At 46.1% G+C, this 19,227-nt stretch overlaps 1 protein-coding gene across 1 annotated transcript; it reads left to right on the top strand.

The window, feature by feature from the left end:
* Positions 1 to 11,414: 11,414 nt before the first annotated feature.
* On the top strand, positions 11,415 to 14,966 carry LOC120645463 (histone-lysine N-methyltransferase ATXR5-like). Its single transcript, XM_039922243.1, has 4 exons — positions 11,415 to 11,558; positions 11,629 to 11,839; positions 12,054 to 12,146; positions 14,923 to 14,966. Exons 1-4 carry the CDS (start codon positions 11,415 to 11,417, stop codon positions 14,964 to 14,966), a joined length of 492 nt encoding a protein of 163 aa, XP_039778177.1.
* Positions 14,967 to 19,227: the final 4,261 nt, after the last annotated feature.

Below are 19,227 nucleotides of genomic sequence, written 5' to 3'. Positions count from 1 at the left end.
TATGAACCAATTATGGCCTCTGGTGCCTATGTATGTATTATATTCTGAATGCTAGGAAATAATGATAGGAAATTAAAGAAAATTGCAGAGAAACTACAAAAAATTGTAGGAAACGTTGGAAAATTGTAGGAAAGTTTAAGAAATTGTTGAAAATTGTAGAAAATAATAGCAATTTTACAAAATTGAATAAAAATGTACAAAATTGAATAAAAATGTACAAAATTGTTGGAAATTGTAGGAAATTGTTGAAAATTGTAGAAACTGTAAAAAAATATTTATTTCAATTTCAAAATGTACAAAAATATCAATTTTGTTTTTGAAAATGTACAAAAATTGTAGGAAATTGGTGTTGACACCAAGACTTATTAAAGCCGATGCAGAATGAAGGCTGAACAGGAAGAGAAGATGTGTTCCCTAGAAGAATGGGTAGCTTCAATTGAAGGTGTAATGGCAGCTAGCCAACAACAACAAGATGCAGCCAAATCAGCTGCTCATTTGGTAACAGCCCCCGCTCTCAACGCTGTAGCAGCTGTTGACGCAAAAATCAACACAGTGGAATTCGAGGGCAAGTGTTCGCCAAGCTCCGGAAAGTCCCACCAGGCGTGCCAAAAGATGTGTTGATGCAAAAATCAACACACTGGAATCTGAGGGCAAGTGTTCGCCAAGCTCCGGAAAGTCAACCAAGCATGCCAATCAATTTGATCTGTAATTGACAAGGGATAAAACAAAGTCAAATTTGAGAGCGTATCGGTTAGGATTCCAAATATCTCTCACACAGGCGTATCGGCAAGCTCTGCCGATACAGAAGACGACAAAAGGATATTAAATGCGAGCACGTCGGCAGGATCAGCCGATGCACTAAACGACAAAATCAGCTTGATTGCTTGGAATCTGATCTTTCTGTCTACTTTTTTGGAGGGATCTTTCAAGTAATCAACAATCTCTTTTCTCCAATCATCGGCCGCTACTTCCAAGGCCATCCCCCCTTCCATCAGCTGATACCCTGAAGCATGCTGATCCAGCCGATTTGCATCACTATTATGAAATTTTGGAACATGTTCAATGATCACCTTTTTGAATTCTTTCAGCAATCGGAGACACTCTTCATGATATAAACATAAAATATCATCTTTGCATTCATATTCTCCAATTAACTGATTAACCACTAGCATAGAGTCCCAAAAAATTTCAACTGCATCGGCTTCAATCTCTCGAAGTAATTGAATGCCTTTGAGAATAGCGCGATATTCAGCTTGATTATTGGATGCAGATGCCTCAATTGGAAATGAAAACTCAATTTGCCCCCCGAGGGGAAATTAGCACCACACCAATTCCAGAACCATTCCCACATGAAGATCCATCAAAGAATAAAGTCCAAGGAACAAGATCTAGCATGCTTAGCTCTGGTCCACAATGCTGTATAAAAAAATCGACTACGGCTTGACCCTTAACTGCTTTAGCCGACTCATATCTCAATTCAAATTCTGACAAGGCCAAAATCCATTTTCCTATTCTCCCATTCAAAATTGGCAGCGAGAGCATGCATCTAATGACATCATCTTTGCTCACGACAACACATTCAGCCAATAACAAATAATGCCTAAGCTTAGTGCAGGAAAAATATAAACAAAGACACAATCTCTCGACAGGAGAATACCTGGTTTCAGCATCCAGCAACCTTCTACTCATAAAATATATAGCTCTTTCTTTTCCTTCAAATTCTTGAATAAGGGCCGATCTGATAGCAAGCTCATCAGTCGATAAATATAATTTAAATGGCTTGTGCTTTTGGGGAGGAACCAATACTGGAGGATTTACCAAATAATGTTTGATCTCATCGAATGCCTTCTGGTGTTCCTCTCCCCATACAAACTCCTGATCGGCCTTCAACTTCAGTAAAAGACTGAATGGCTGAATTTTTCCGGAGAGATTAGATATAAATCTCCGAATAAAATTAATCTTGCCGATCAATGACTGAAGTAAAACCTTTGTCGTAGGGGCTTCAACTTTGTCAATAGCTGATATAGTCTTCTGACTAATCTCGATCCCTCGCTCATGCACCATAAAACCCAAGAATTGGCCAGCCGACACACCAAAGGCACACTTATTTGGATTCATCTTCAAACGGTGCCTCCTCATGCATTCCAAAGCTCTACGCAAATCGGCCAAATGCTCTTGGTGCCCTTTTGACTTTACAACCACATCATCAATATATATCTCCACAATCTTGCTGATGAGTTCATGAAAAATATAATTCATGGCTCTTTGATATGTGGCACCGGCATTTTTCAGTCCGAAGGTCATAACTACCCACTCGAACAAACCAAGATGTCCTGGACATCTGAACACGGTCTTGTGGATGTCTTTTTCTGCCATAAAAATCTGATTGTATCCAGCATTGCCATCCACAAAACTGATCACCTTGTGCCCAGCAGCAGCATCTACCAACATATCAGCTATTGGCATGGGATAACCGTCCATCGGCATAGCCTTGTTGAGATTCCTGAAATCAATGCACACTCATAATTTGCCAATCTTCTTGTAAATAGGAACCACATTAGAAATCCACTCGGCATAATGACACTGCCGAATAAAATTAGCTTCGATCAACCGTGTAATCTCGGCCTTTATATCTGGTAAAATCTTAGGATTGCATCGCCTTGCTCCTTGCTGATATGGCCGATATCCCGGTTTTATAGGTAAACAATGCTCCACAATAGATTTATCCAAACCAGACATCTCATAGTATTCCCAAGCAAAGTAATCCTTGTACTCTCTCAACAAACTCTTCAATTCTTGCTTGTATTTAGGATCCAAGTTGGCACTAATAAATATCGGCCTCGGTCTATCACCATCTCCAATATCAATTTCTTCTAGTAAATCGGCCAACGTAAATCTATGCCCCAACTTCTCTTTTTCTTCTAGGAACTCATCCATTAGGAACTTTCTGAAGAACCAACTGCTTGGATCGGTGCGGAACTGTTACTGGACGACTCATCATCGGCCTTAGCCTTAACACGCTAGACTTGTGTCTTGGCTCCCTTCTTGTTTAGAGTCTGCTCTTGCACTTCCTCTATGATCTCCAGCTGCCGTAGCCTCTGAACACGTCGCTTCTGAGACCTGGTCAAATCTCTTGGACACCACTGAGGTTGACCTGGTCAAATCTCCAGCTGCCGTAGCCTCTGAACACGTCGCTTCCTCAGGTTCACGCTCTAGATCTCTTCGCATCGGCTGATCATCTTGCACCCTATCATCGGCCATCTATTCTAGCCGATCATGTGCGGGCACTCTCTTCCCAACAGGATCACGTAGCATGGTCCTACCCCCCAGTCGATCATGCACTGATACTCTTTTTCCTAGCCGATCATGCACATGAGTACACTCACATTGATATGGTTCATCAACATGATGTGGCCTTTTATATGATCGGCTGCCTTGACCATTGCACTCGGGACAATCATATGTCGATGGCAATGTCAACCCTTCTTCCCAACAGTAGACAAAGAAAGGACACCTCCAATGATCTTTCTCACGATGTGCCTCTTCTTCTCTGCGCTGCTGCCTTTCACGATCACGTTGAAACTTGCTCAACAGCATTTGAGATGTAACACGTCTACCCTTTGACTTCATCAGCCATTATCTGCGCTTTGGGGTCAACAGTCCCAGACTTCTTGGGCGATGATGATGTCAGAATCTTGGCTTGAGAAGGAACACCCTTATCCCTGGCCACATCCACCATATTTATAGCAAATGGATGCTGGTCGATCTTCATAGTCTTCTTAGGAGTTTCGAACTTTAGCTTCCCTTGCTCGAAAGCCATCTGAATTTGCTGCCGGAAGACTTTGCATTCGTTTGTATCATGCGATGTGGCATTATGCCACTTGTAATACTTCATATTCTTGAGCTCGTCCTCCGACGGAATCTTGTGATATGGCTTTAGCTTGATCAACCCTTCCGACAACAATAAGTCAAAGATCTTATCGGCTTTGGTGATGTCAAACCCATAAGATTCAGGTTCTTTCTTCCCAAATGGACACATCACCAGCTTCTTGCTGTTTTGGATCCACTCAGCCGATATGACCGTTTCCTGTTTCCCTTCAGAATCATCACTAGCAGAATACTCCACATAATTTATCTTCTTCTGAAAAGGCTTCTTGGACTCATAGGATCGAGTCTCTCCTATCGTCCGACTCACGATCTGGCTGATGCTCTCAAACTCTTGCGATGCATACTTGTCTTTAATATGTGGCAAGAGTCTATTAAATGCTGCATCGGCCAACTGCTGATCGGACAGAACTAGACTGTAGCATCGATTCTTGACATCTCTGAACCATTGGATAAAGGAAGTGACCGATTCATCATTTCTCTGTCTCAAACCAATCAAATCGGTCAACTTTAATTCAGTAACTCTAGAGAAGAAGAACTGATGAAATTATCTTTCTAGATCGGCCCAATATAATATGGAGTTTGCTGGCGAAGTGGTGAACCAAGCAAAGGCCGATCCAGATAGGGACAATGAGAACAACCGAACTCTGAGTGCGTCATGGTTACCCGCTTCTCCCAACTGTAGAAGGAACCTGTTGACATGTTCTATTGTAGAAACTTCTCCCTGCCCTGAGAACTTAGTGAAGTCAGGCATTTTGTACTTGTGTGGGAGAGGAATCTGACTATAAGCCGGAGGATAGGGAGTCTTGTACATGACGGACTGTTGTTTTGGCCTTAAGCCAAACTGTTCCCTCATCACTTCAGCTATCTTAGAGTTCCAGTCAACCTGCTGATCAGCAGCTGGCATTTGCTGAGGAGAAGCCATGTTTGCTGAGTTCATCATCCTCGCAGGTTGTGGTGACGTGGGCATCATCGGCAATCCAGCTGATGGCATTTGGTGTGCCTGTTGAGCCATCTGATCGGGTGTCTGCTGAGCCATTGTTGGCTGTGGAACCGATGGACTAGCTGACTGCTGATCAGTAGAATTAATGTATGGTATGCTGACACACTGTATCTGTCCAGTTGCCTAATTGTGGAAAACCCAGTTAACCCCCTTATGATGAGGAGATTGCGAAATCAACACTTCTGAAGGAGACTGGGGCTGGAGCAGGATAGCAAGACGCTGCTGCGGGGTCAACGACGGTAACGCCGATGCATTAGATTGCGCAGCTATCTGCGGGCTCCATGTACCTTGTGCATTTGGATGTCTTACCAATGCATCTTGTTGCGAGCCCATCGGCTAAGTAGCCGATGGATTAGGCTGAGAGATCATCGGCTGAGTAGCCGATGGACTAAACTGTGTCTTGGATGGTGTGATAAAGAAATCTGGATGCATACCATACCCAGTCATCGGATCCCATCCCTTAGGGAATCCAGATGTAGATCCATCCGACACAGCTGTAGGGATAGGCGGAGTAGTCGTATAGACATGAGCTGTTGTAGCCGTAGATGCTGTAGTTGTAGTTTGTGGTGGCGCTTGACTGTTACTCGTTTCTGCCTGGCTGTTTTGAGCCGATAGAGCTGCTGCCATAGACACTTCCAAGGGAACATATTGCATCTGATCTGGCTGTATATAGCAAGGACCCATACATCCTGGAAACGTGCCTTCAGCAAAAGTTTTTACCACTGCGTTGTGTACTGTGTTGCCCATAACTGTTGCACTCTTGATGAAAGCCTATGCCACAGCTTGGCCAACTACGTCCATCATCTTGTTTTCACGCTGAGCCTCTGCCAATGGCTGGAAAGATGAAAGCTTAAACTTCTTGATTACTTCACCAGACCTAGTGACGCTGTACGACTTGAGGCATTCACATTTAAACTTCTCCACCAGCTCCTCATATTCCTTCTTTTGTTCTTCTTTGAGCTTGTCTTCATGAACAGGAATGTGGTTTTCTTCATTGAGTTCAGATTTATTAGTGAGTTCGACCATGTTGAAGCTTTCTGTCCCACCAGGCGTGCAAAAAGATGTGTTGACGCAAAAATCAACACACTGAAATCCGAGGGCAAGTGTTTGCCAAGCTCCGGAAAGTCCCACCAGGCATGCCAAAAGATGTGTTGACGCAAAAATCAACACACTGGAATCCGAGGGCAAGTGTTCGCCAAGCTCCGGAAAGTCAACCAAGCGTGCCAGTCAATTTGACCTATAATTGACAAGGGATAAAACAAAGTCAAATTCGAGAGCGTATCAGCTGGGATTCCGAATATCTCTCACATAGGCATATCGGCAGGCTCTACCGATACCGAAGACGACAAAAGGATATTAAATGCGAGCGTGTAATGAACGAGCGTGTCGACAGGATCAGCCGATGCACTAAACGACAAAATCAGCTTAAGACAGCCGTTTTGTACGCGTATAACAAGATCTAAGCTACGAATGTGTAACTCAGATGATGTAAACTAAAAACAAATCTAAACCGGCTCTTAAGATAACAAAAGTGTTACTGTAAAACCTAAAGCCGATCTAATATGTTTTTAGCAAATATATGTGATAATGACCAAAAAGCATAGGAAAAAACCTATAAATCTAGCCGATATCGATAATTTGTGAATAAATATAGACGAGAAAACAGCGATGCGACCGAGATCAAAGCCTAGATAAACTCGATAACTTTTGAATAGATTTGAATGAAGCCACAGCTGTCGGTACCCCAGGACTATGGTACCCCCTCTTGCTGTGTCTAGGCAAGAGTCTCGTAGTTATCCTTAACTACGCCCTGACGGCTGAGCAGCCGGACCCCTGTGGTCCGGAGCCATACTCTCCCGGCAAACGGCCCGGACCCGCTCCCCGCTTGGGGGAGGGTCCGGTGACGCCACATGTCCCGGAGGAGGTAGCCCTCAGCCAAAACAGCAAGGGGCCCCGGACCTCCCAGGGAGTGCCGAACCCTCGCCGGGTCCCGGACCCCCATATACTATCCGGACCCCTCAGCGGGGAGGGAACAAACACCCCACCTAACTGGGTCCAGAGCCGCCACATGTCCGCAGGTGCAGGCACGCGCGCGGCCACCTAGCTTCCTCGGGAAGGCTCTCCCACCTACCGCTTTCAATGCGGGAGACGTTAAGTGCGCTCTGCCACAGTAGAGCCTGAGGAGACTTTTGTCAGACTGTACTGCTGATTGCGTGTTACCAAGGCGCACAGTACAACCGCTGGCGCCGCCCACGCCACGCGCGTTAGTCTGTTACGCCAGATAGACATGACAGCTCGACAATGGAGTATCATAACGCCTACGCGGTAGACCCAACAGTCTACGCCGCAACCTACACTGCCTCAACGGGCGCCTCGCCGATGGGACAAGTGAAGACTCCCTTCGGTTAGAGAGTCTACAGTGCAATGAAGCGTATCCGGGAAGAGATTCTCAACCACTGTAGCACCATCAGTGTCTTTTTTATAGTAAAATATACATCCTTGTTGGGCCCATCTGTCGGGGTCCAACACCTGTTTACGCGTCCTCCTTGCACTATAAAAGGGGGACACCCGCTAGAGAATGGGGGAGGCCCCAGCTGGGCAGAGGATAGGCTCATTCATACTAAGAGCAATACATCTCACAGTGGATGTAGGGTATTACGCTCCGGCGGCCCGAACCACTCTAAACCCGAGTGTTCTTGCATTCTTGCCCCCAAGCGAGATCGGCCTAATCACTTAGCACTCTCCCGAGTACTCCCCCTCTGGGATTAGGCGGGTGCATTCTGCCACCCGGCTGTGGGTACCCTAAAAAGCCCACGACAACAGCGATACGCCCGGTAGCTAAAGCTCAAATATACTCGGTAAAACGAAAACTCACCAGCAAACCAAGTCGCTCAAATATGAGGTGTCCTTGATCAACTTGAAAGAACGTGTCGAAAAAAGAAAAGAAAAGGCGAAGTCGCCGAAAAAGTGCAAAGGGAATTGTAAAGTATTGTTGTATTGGATGTGTATCAAGTTTTTCTGGTCCCTTACAACTGATATATATAGCCTAGCGCTATCGAGTCCTAGCCGATTACGGCAGACATTACTTGACTAAAAAGTAAATACTTCCTAATTTAAACTATACTAAAATATTGCAACTGAATCATCAGAATCTTCATAAAATCCGGACTTCTTTCCCCTTCTTGACTCATCGGCAACTCTTTATCGGCCGAGCACCAAAGCGAGCGAACCAGCATCTTCAAGGCATATTCCTCTGGTCCATCGGACGGACTCCATCGGCCGGTTCCAACCTTGTACATATTTTGGTTTCTTTCAAATCGGCCACCTTCCCTTTATTAAAATTATGTTCTTTGACAGGTGTCAAAAAACGGTGTCAACAGCAGCATTGCTTTCATGGAGCACCTAGCCGGAGAATGAACCAAAATGGTTGCGGATGACCCACAATGTTACCCCATGGACGACATCACTGTGAGGACCCCTTATTTCCGAAGAACCTTTTCAAGGTGGGACAATTCATGGCATGCCTATCTCAAAGGATATGCTCGAGTTATGGTTGACCAAGTTGAGAAAAGATGGGAAGACCTCGACCTCAAGATCCCTGAAGGCGATGGAGAAGAGGAACTAGGACAGGGTCTTTCGGAACAAGCGGTACATAGGATTTTTGCAAGAAACCACAGATTCCGCAATATCAGCTCAGAGGTCACCAGCCGTAGAAAGGGACCCCAACATCAGTCAGCAGTCACCGGCCGGACAAAGGTACCCCAGCATGGAACGACCATCATCGGCCTCACAAATGGGTCCTAGCAACGTTCCAACAGAACCCCAGCATTAGTCCCTCATCACCGGCCGCTCCAAGGGACCCCAACTTTAGTCCATCGCCTCCGCAACCTCAACCTCCAACTCCGATGAAGAAGAAAGCAAAGGTTTGGTTCCCGGCACCGCCACCTCCTAGGTTGAAGAAGAACCCACCTAAGAAGAAAGAGAAGCCTGCACCTAAGAAGTTAGCAAACGAAATGATCGACGAGGAATTGCAAGCGAGTGTGAGAAAGCAGGTTACTGATTACTTCGCGCCAAAGAAGCCTGAGCTGAAGCATCCAATGGATCCAGTCGGGAAGATATTCTTTCTAAGAATCATGTGCCAACCTACGAATAAAGAAGCCCTGTCGGACTATACAACTGATCTGTCACAGAATCTTATGATGAGAAGAAGAGTAACCATCATTACAACCAAATTCCTCAGCTCGGAGAACAACCTAACCAACCGATAACTCCTCTCAAGGTGTTGTCAAAAGAGGATGAAGCTACTGCCGACTTTGTGGTTACTTCAAAACTCACAAAAGCTCAACTTCGAGGGGATGAAGAAATCCTGATTCACCTAGGGGCAAGCAGAAAACCATTTGTAATGGGGGAATCTCTTGTGTGGCCAAAGTTGCTGAGGATGCTACCAATGAGAATACGTGAGTTGCATCAATGGTACATGAAGCAACCTGTAGATGAATTTGTAATGTTCGCAGCTCGAGTTCAAGATAGGTACTTATATCAGGGGACAGCGGATGTATGAATCAAATTTATTAGTCTTTGGTTTCTATACCCTCAAGATGCCCTAGACAAATCCCTCATCAGTGTATTTGTTATGTAAGTGTTTCCCTCATTTCTATACTCTAGCTTTACTACGTCTGTACTTTCTCATCCCCTCTTTTGTTTTCTATTATGTAGGATGAGGCAAAAAGAATGGCAAAGAAAGGGGATTTATAATGTCAGCTTCATGAACCTGCATATTATAAACAAGAATAGTTTAATCAAATGGCCAAATCAGACCGAGAATAATATATTCAGGGCCTTGTATAGCCAACATGCTTGTACATTCATTCTATTGCCATACAACTTCAAGTGAGTCCTTCGACTCTTTTTTCATCCCTTCATTTTGATAATAAGTTTACAACATTTCTTCTATATATGTGTATCAACAGGTTTCACTGCATCTTGCTCTATGAAAGAGGACCTTGCATATGATAGATTTGGAAAATGAAGGAGGACCTCGTCAAACTGGAAATAATCATGACAATTCAAGAAGCAATATGTGGATTCCTGCTGGATGAGATCATAAATCCCAAGGGAGAATTTCATGCAGATCAAAGGATAAGCGTGGGTCAACTTGATCCAGACAGGGATGACGATAAAAACTAGTATTATTTGAAGTAGTTGCAGGAAACAACTTATGGATGGCTACTTGCAATATTTTTTGATCCCAAGTGCATTATTATTAGAAGTAATTGTAATATTTCAAGTGTATATAAATATAATATATATAATCTTTGCTTTGCTAGATACAATACAAATGCTAGATACGAATATAAATATGCGAACAGCTACAAATATGAATACAAGTTAATTAAAACTAAAAAAGAAAAGAAATGAGACATGCAAACAAAAAAAACTTAGTACCGGTTCGTAACACCAACTGTTGGTGTTACCAACCGGCACTAAATGCGCCATTTAGTACCGGATGGCTTGATCGGTATCTAAGTTCACGAGCACTTAGTACCGACCAGACGGTACCGGGTGGGGAGCTGGTACTAACCGGGGTTCCCGCCCAGTACTAATGACCATTTCTCTTGTAGTACTGTCCCTACCAAAGGAGCACGCAAGACAAAAAAAAAAAGAAGGAATTCTCTGGCAGGCTGCTCTTGCATCATCTTCCTGAAGCCTCGCATCCAGTTCTTCAACTCCACAAGAGGACGAAGTATTTCTGAGGCAATGATTTTCTGCATGACATAGAGTGAGTGAAATGGTACGTGTTCTATTGTGTTTTGTTACCGCAAGAGATCGAGAAAAAGTAATTGACAGCAAAAGTAAACAGTTTCTGTATTACCAATTCACATGATGCTCCATTGTTTAGCTACCAACAATCAAAAGTCGACTCGAACCAAAAACCATGAGCATGTGCTGCTATGGGAGCATTGGCGATTTGATGTGCAAACTGTGCTACTCATTAGTTTGTCGCAAAAGTTAGTGCTCCAATTAAAAGTTAGTCTGATATTGTTGATTCGGTCAGAAACAAGATTCCATATATATGAAATATATTTGGATCGAGAGTTGATTCAAATACTGAGAGTTTGTTAGCTGTACATACCCAGCTGTCGAAAACATCAAACAAAATTACCCGGAGTATGTACACGCTCAAACAATAAGCTAACCAAACAAATTCTAAAAAAAGCAATAAAGACATAACATACATAACCGCGAATTCGTAAGATGTGCCATATAAAAGGCAAGACAATCTGAAAACTTGAACACAAAGAAGATGTGTGTTAAGAAAGAAACACGAGAAACGAAAACAAAATAGGCAAGAATAAGAAAACCAGTGTCCGCGGCGGCTAGCTGCATGCGGTGAGAAGTAGCAACGGTCACCTCACCCTCCTACATGACGACGTAGGGCCCCAATTCACGCCTCCACTCCGGCCGCCATCTCCTTCCTCTCTCGACCGAGACCTCCGTCCCCTTGCCCCCCCGCCTCTCCGCAGCCATGGGCAGCCACGCGCCGTCGTCGTCCTCGACCTCGCCGGAGGTAGAGCGCGAGCGCATTGCACCGATGCTGCGGCTGCGAGAGCTCCCGATGCCGCTCCGCTACTGTTCCATGACCGACGTCACTCGCCGCTCGGGTGATCGCGTAAACAGGCTGCCCCCGACGCCGCGCCGCTACTCCACCTTGGCCGACGTCATGCGCCGCTCGCGCCCAGTCGCCCGCGCGCAGGGCGCAGCACGAGACCGGCTACGCTGCCGCCGTGTGCGACACCTGCGGCTCCGGCGACCGCGACGACGAGCTGCTGCTCTGCGACCGCTGCGACCGCGGCCGCTACACCTTCTGCCTCCTCCCGATCGCCGCCATGGTCCCCATCGGCCCATGGTTCTGCCCCGACTGCGCCGGCCCGCCCGTCAAGCGCTTCAAAAGTGAGGCAGTGCGCTTCTCGCGACCTCCATCTCCACATTCTCCTCTCTCCCGTTGCTCATTTTTCATTTCTTTAGATTGTTGACTTGCTATGCTATCTCACCTTCTCAATGTTTTTATGCTTCCTTCTGTCGATTTCGTTTAGATTGTTTGCCTTGTTCTGTATATCCTCACCCTCTCACTGTTTTTCCTGCTTCTTTCTGCATTGAATCATAGGCTTTCCAATGGAGGAGGCCAAGATCATCGATTTCTTTCGGATTCAGAACGATGAGCAGGATGGCGAGCCCGCGAAATGTAGGCTCTCCCAAGGTAATTATTCCTTCCAGTTCCAGGAAGCAACGTGCTCCAGTGCCTAATATCATGTGAAATGTGTGAGACCTTTTGTTTCCATTGCTTGCATGGTGATTGATGGAACAACAGCATGGCTACTGTTGAATTCGTTTCCTTCAGTGTTTTTGAGCTTTCAAAGCTGTTGTTTTGCATTGTAAATTTCTTTGCACAAAATGGCATTGGTACAGGTTCGAGGCTACCTTGTGGGACCAAACGTTCCTACTAATTTGTCTTCCTTGTCTATTTGGTGTTTTTTTTTTTGTTTCATTCGGCACTTGTATTGACTGCATACGGCTAGCTGATCGATGCACTGCAAATATCAACCGATCCCCTACCAGTAGGAAATGTAGGCTACAAACATTGATATGGCTACGTTGAATTGTGACCTATTCACTTACACCATGGCTGGAAGTAGTAATTAATACAAAGTGCGGTTCGAACAAATCAATCATTTATGCATGTAGCAATTAACTGATATCCGATGTGGGTATGTTCTGTACTGGTGCCAAAGGAAGCCATAGGTTTTTGCTCGTATCAGTGGCTAACCGGGACTAGCACTTCTAAAAATCAATTTTTAGGGCGGACAAAACACCATTTTTGTAGGGGAGGTGTGGTATCCGCCCCTGCTTTTCGCAGCTACAAATAGCCGTTTGCAAGAGAGGATAATATGCCCACCCCTGTAAATCCATTTCTAGGGCATGACTCGCCCCTACAAACTGATTATTTGGAGCGAATCATAGCATGACCCTCCCTGCAAATCAATTTTTAGGAAAAAATTGAAAAATCCGAAAACATCAAAGTAACAACCAAAAAAAATATCATAGCCTACCAGCCAACCAGCCACCACCACAAGCCTCTCTACTATAGAGATACAATTTTTTCATCAACCACTTACCTAAAGTCTCACGCGTACCCTTCTCTCCACCACACTATATAGTCACTTATCACTCTATGAGGTATGATACGCTTTTATATTAATTTTAAGATCGATTTATAGGAGCCGTTGACGCCATCACCCGCACCTAGAAATCTATTTTTATGGGTCGGTGACGCCACCACCCACCCCTTAAAATATTTTTCTATGTTATTCTGAAAATTCATTTAAATCTTTAAATATAGCGAAACAAATCCAAAAGGTAAAACTTCTATACTGCAGTATTTTAGGGCACAACTATTTCAAAATGACTTGACTAGAAACATTTCAGTATATATAAAGGTTAAGAGAGTAGAAACATCAAAGTATGACTTCAGTTGTATGATTTAATATATAGTCATAGTCATGTGTAGGGCACAACTATTAAATGATCTTGTGATTCTAAAAGGTCTCATATGACTATTAAATGTCCTTAAATGAAAATGTTATCATCCTCAAAATTTTGGGCCTTGTCAACCTCTACAATTTTGATATAAAGTTTGACATCATCCAACATCATATAAAAAGTTTTGAATTTATTTGCATGGGACCATTTGTAGGGGAGGGTCATGCCGTCCCCGCCCCCGAAAATCATTTTTGTTTAGAGTGGGTCAGGCCATCATTCATCCCAAAAAATGTATTTTTAGGAGTGGATGACGCCATCAGTCGCCCCAAGATATGGCCACCGTTTCCAGGGGCTTGTGGCGCCAGCACCGGCCCCTAGAAATGCCACTTTCACACTACTGGAATCAACATATTTCCCTAGAGCCAGCTCTAGGGAAATAATCAAAAAAATCCTAGAGAAAGCATTTTACTAGGAAATTTGGTAGGGAATGACTCCTAGGAAAAAATTCAATGGAAACAAAGATTGACCTATGGTTCTGATGGAAAACCCTAGGGAAAGTTTCCCTATGAAACTTTGAACCACAGGGAACCTGCCTACCATTTTTTAGTAGTAGAGATGGCGCTTACTTATTTACTTTTTGAAATCTTTTCCGTACACTATTCATAGTTCATAGTTTTGTGCCTAAAAGTTGCTATTGATACTACAAGAGATTGGGCCTTCTATGAGAAATTTGTTGGATTATGACGCACCTTCTATGCCAGTAGCATATAGTCCGGGAAGGGGTACAATGACAAGAAAAAGGATGTAATTGTCACAATCCAGGTTGTCATAATCCACACTGGATTGTGACAATTATAATATTTTTCTTGTCGTTGTACCCCTTCCCTGCTACTGTCACAGAAGATGCGTCATAATCTAGAAAATTGTCATAGAAGGCACAATATCTTGTAGATGTGTATGCTGCTGAAATTTTTGTGTGTGCAACTTCCCTGGACCTTCCAGTGTCACACACACAGACACACACGCGCACGCAAAGACACAAATTTCAGTGGTATATATACGCAAAAAAGGTTGTCTAAGAGTGTCAAAATAATTATATTGAATTTTAATTAATTCTTGTTTTGTGATGGATATTTCTTACATTTTAGTTATTCATGCTAGTAGATTTACTCTTTTTTTTTCCAGATGAATCAGCAATGGACGCCAACCAGCATTCCACGAAGTTTATTAATGGCGTGCACAAATTAATCGATGAGTCTAAGAAACACAAGCATGATGGTTTCTTTCGCTGTCCATGCCGAATTTGTAGGAATGAGAAGGATTACTCCTCAACAAGAATCATCTACAGTCACTTGTTCCAAAATGGCTTTATACCCAACTACAATGTTTGGACCGAGCATGGAGAAAGGGGAATTATGCTGGAGAATAATAAAGAAGAAGATGAGAGCATTCCTGATTTTGTTGACGATTGCGGTGCCTTTTTTTTGAATATACAGTGGACAGCATGAATCCTTACAATGAGGCAGCGCTAACCCTCTAGAGTGAGCCTAGAGCTCGGAATGGGATAGGAGAGTGCAAATGTGCAAGTGTGAAGTGTGTCTTCATTCTTACACCCTCCTTTATTGGCCAAGGGTGCTTCGATTGGGAATTGGAGTGCTTGCGCCTTGAACCACCATTGGGGGCCAATGAGGTGATGCCACATGCAAGATGGAGAGGACATGTCCCAGGGTCGATTCGGCCGAACCTTTGGTTCTGCCGACCTCCCAGTGCCACCAACCGATCTCAGTCTTCTCTGAATGACTGGTAAGTTGGCCTCTAGGTCGGTGGTCAGTGCCCCGACTGTCTTAAGTCGGTTTGCTTGCTCTAGTGGACCTATGGATCCTCATGCTCGTGCCTAATTCGTTGAAATGGTGTTTCCCTGATTGAGAGTGTGTTTCCCTTGCTCTTGAGGTGTGTTTCCTTCTCATCTCTAAGAATAAGTGACCTGCATAGCAACACTTTGTGGAATTTGTTAGTAATAACTGTTACGACTAATGTTGATTCTCGTCTTTTATGCGTCCATGTAGGAGCTAACAGTGTAGATTTGACATGTAAGAGCTGTCAACAGTGCCCCAGTTATAGGCCCCACTACTACAAAAAAAAAAACATAAACCGTGACCTTTAAAAAAGTCCTCAGAGGCAGCAGAAAAAATAACTGCCTCGGTTAATGGCCAGCATTAACCGAAGCATTCACTTTTTATTAACCGAGACGGTTATAGAAAACCGCCTTGCAAAATAGATTAACCGAAGCGGTCATTTTTAAATAACCGCCTCGGTTAATTAATATTAACCGAGGTGGTTGTTTTGCAATACAACCACCTCGGTAAATCAGGCGCAGACGCCAGCCCACACTAGCCCACATCAGCCCACTAACACCTCCAACATATAAAAGTAACTTCAAACCCTAAGGCCCTGTTTGAAACCGTGGCGGGCATATGCGCGCTGCGTATAAGCAAAACGCGGCTGGAAGCTCGCTTCTCGCGATTTTGCGTCTGCACGTTGAAGCTGCCGCTTATTCTTCGATGCGTGGTTCTCGAACGCGCGTCGAACGCCGGCTGTTTGGTTGGTTTATTCCGCGTTTTTAGCTCAAACGCGCCGCATAAAGCGGAAACAAACACGCCCTAAATCACTTCAATCCCTCCCTCACTCCCGCAGCTACCATCTCTATCATCCCTCCGGGCTCCTTTTGGCCATGCTGTCGCATGGAGGGGCCGCCTCCATTCTCCCTCATGTGGCGGCGTGGGTGGTCAGCCGGCCGCGCCGTGCCGCGGTGGCTGGGGCAGAGCGCACAGTGGTGGCAGCCTGTGGCGGCGACTGGGGCGGAGCCCACTACAGCGGCGGCGATGGGCTTGGCAGGCCCGTGATGGGCTCAGTGGGCTCGGGCTCTTTTTTATTTTTTGTTTGATTAACCGAGGCGAGCAAGCGCAACCGCCTTTGAAAAGAAGTTATTTACCGTGACGTTGCATCTGAGGCGGTTGCAGAAAACGCTTCGGTTAATTGTTTTTGCCCACCTCGGTTAATTGTTTTTGTATAGCATGCCCTTTGATTAGGGGGGCTGAATAGCACGCTCTGATTGGTCAACATTTGGCACCTTTTCTTCTGAGGTGCATTTAACCTGCATTTTTGCCCAAATTCCAACACACCAATAGTTTGTAGGGGATATCTGGAATTGGCATTATTTTGGATAAATATGCGGGCATGATGCTAGTTCTCATAATTTTAGGGTCAAAATGGTGTTCAAAATGGGACCGTATGGAGCGTCAACACCGCACCGCTCTGCCAATGTGCCGTGCGCTGCGCCGCCACATCACAACGCACTTGTGCAGCCCCTCCGTGTTGCACCCTGTGGCTACGCCTATACAGATCCTCACTGCTCACACATGACCCCACGCGCCGCTAGGAGAGGAGGAGAGGTTGGGAGGAGGGGACAAATGGCAGCCTCGGCTTGTAGGAGAGGAGGGGAAAGGAGGATGGGAAGGGAGACGGTGGCTGGGAGGAGGGGAGGGGCGGGGATGGGTGACAGCTCTTGGGGAAGAGGAGAGCTCGTGGAAGGGTGAAAGAGAAGGACCGGGAGTGGATAAGAGACTAAGAGAGAGGGGAAGGGGGAGATGGTGGGAGATTAATCAGTGTGTTCTCTTATCACCGCAAGTTCGTAATATGACCAGCGGTGATGCTTGTCGAACCTATCACTGTTGGGTCATAACAGGATCTGGCAGTGATGTCTATTATCACCGTGAGGTCGTATTGGAACCGGTGGTAATAGACTAGGGAAAATGTATTGTCATCAGAAATAAGTATTATTTCTTTTTTTCTGGAACACGCATGAGAGCTACATATCTTTATATTAAATATTGTTTCTATGTAATCGAATAATACATATAATGTGTGTGTACTCCATATAGTTAATTGTTTTGCTCACACAATTTTGTGTGGATGTCACTCAAATTTTTATTATGTGTGTACTCCATATAGGAATTCAAGTCATAGATGGGCGTGAATCTGGTAACTCGTCATAGTCCTCCAGGGTCTTGGGGGCTTCTCGTAGTCCGGGACGTCCTTCTGGGTCTTCTGGGTGACTAGGGCATCAATCAGCTTCTTCTCTTAGGGACCTATTCGTAATTATGTATAACTATAAGGACTAGAGTGCAAAAATACACTAAAACTGCTCAAATAAGATCCAACCACACAACAAATCCTATTCTAACACATAGGTCATGATTTTAGAAGAATTATGAAACTGGTTCCATAATTTTCGGAGCTCCGGTTGATTTATTACGAATTTTTGAAGCTTAAACTAATTTTTGAAATTAATAAAAGGTTTTCGGAAAAAGAAAAGCACTCAGGCTGACACGTGGCAGCACCAGAGAGTGCCACGTGTCCTGCTGACGTCAGCACGAGGTCAGCAGATGCTGACGTCAGTGTTGACTTGGTCAACATTGACCAAGTCAACGGTCAGCGCGGGTCCACATCCAGGGTCAGCTGGGTCCCACGCGTCAGCGAGACAGTGAGGTTGATGGGCGGGGCCCATGTGTCAGGTGTTGTGTAAAAAGGTAAAGAAAAAGGAAAAAGGGTCAGCGGGCTTCAAAGGGAAACTGGACTCTTCTTCTTCTCGGGCCGAATCTGGCCCTTCTTCTTCTTCTTCTTCTTCTTCTTCTTCTTCTTCTTCTTCTTCTTCTTCTTCTTCTTCTTCTTCTTCTTCTTTTCTTTTCTTTTCTTTCTTCCCTTTCCTCTCACTGATGTCCCGATCCCACGTGTCAGCGTCTTCTTCCTCTCTCTTGCAGCTAGGCCCCGTATGTCATTGACTAGCGGATCCGGTGTGACTGGGATCGATCCGGTGCGGCTCAGGCTCATGTGGTTGGAGGTGTGCGCGATTTGTGAGTAGGGGCGCCTCCTGGGCGTGGGGGTGTGCGCGCTCGCGGCGTGGCGCGTTGTGGCCATGGCGAGGCAGCCATGCATGGGCGAGGCGGCGGCGAGCTCGGGCGGCAGGGCTGGGCACGGTTCACGGTGGTGAAGGCACTAGGCTGCTCGGGAACGCGCATGCGCGGAATCCCGGGATCCGGGGCCGCAGCGGCGAGGTCAGGCTAGAGGAGGACAGGGACGATGGAGTGTGTACCGAGCGCGGCCAAGGCGAGGCGGAACGGGCGACGGCAAGCGCGTGCGGCTGTTGGCTTCCCAGGCCGCGGCGTGACGGCGACGGCGGCGCCGGGTTCAAGCATGGCGGCTCGACGGGGTCAGGTGGCTAGGTCGGCAGCGAGGTGAGGCCGGGTACGGGCTCGCGGCGGCGTGGTGCGTCTACGCGGTTCCGGCGAGGCAGGGTGGCGTGATGCGGCGTGGCACCGGTGTGGTGAGGGTGCGGCCGTGGGGCGGCGGAGCCGCTTGCTGGTGTAGAGAGGGTGCGCGGCAAGGCCCAAGGTAGGGCCTTTCGGCCTCTCGACAGCAAGCGGTACCCTCACGCACGCGGGATCTTGGCGACGCAGGTCCGCGGGTCATGGCTGCAGCAGCGATGCAGAGCTCGGTTGGACAAGGCCAAGGCGGCGGCGTTCGACGGCAAAGCCGGGTGCGGGTGGCTTGGGATGGCGGCAAGCAACAGAACCGGGGTGAAAAAGGGGCGGCGCAACGATGGCTCACTGGCGGGATCGAGGGAGAAGGGCGTGGAGCGGTGGCAAGGTGATGCACCGTTGACGCGGAGCTGTGCCATGCCGAGCTGGGGCTCCGGTGTAGGCATACGGGCGCCGGCATGGTGAAGAACTCCGGCGGCGTCC

Source organism: Panicum virgatum, chromosome 8K (assembly GCF_016808335.1).
Source record: "Panicum virgatum strain AP13 chromosome 8K, P.virgatum_v5, whole genome shotgun sequence".
Classification (NCBI taxonomy): domain Eukaryota; kingdom Viridiplantae; phylum Streptophyta; class Magnoliopsida; order Poales; family Poaceae; genus Panicum; species Panicum virgatum.
This window is presented reverse-complemented; position numbering and strand designations above follow the sequence as displayed.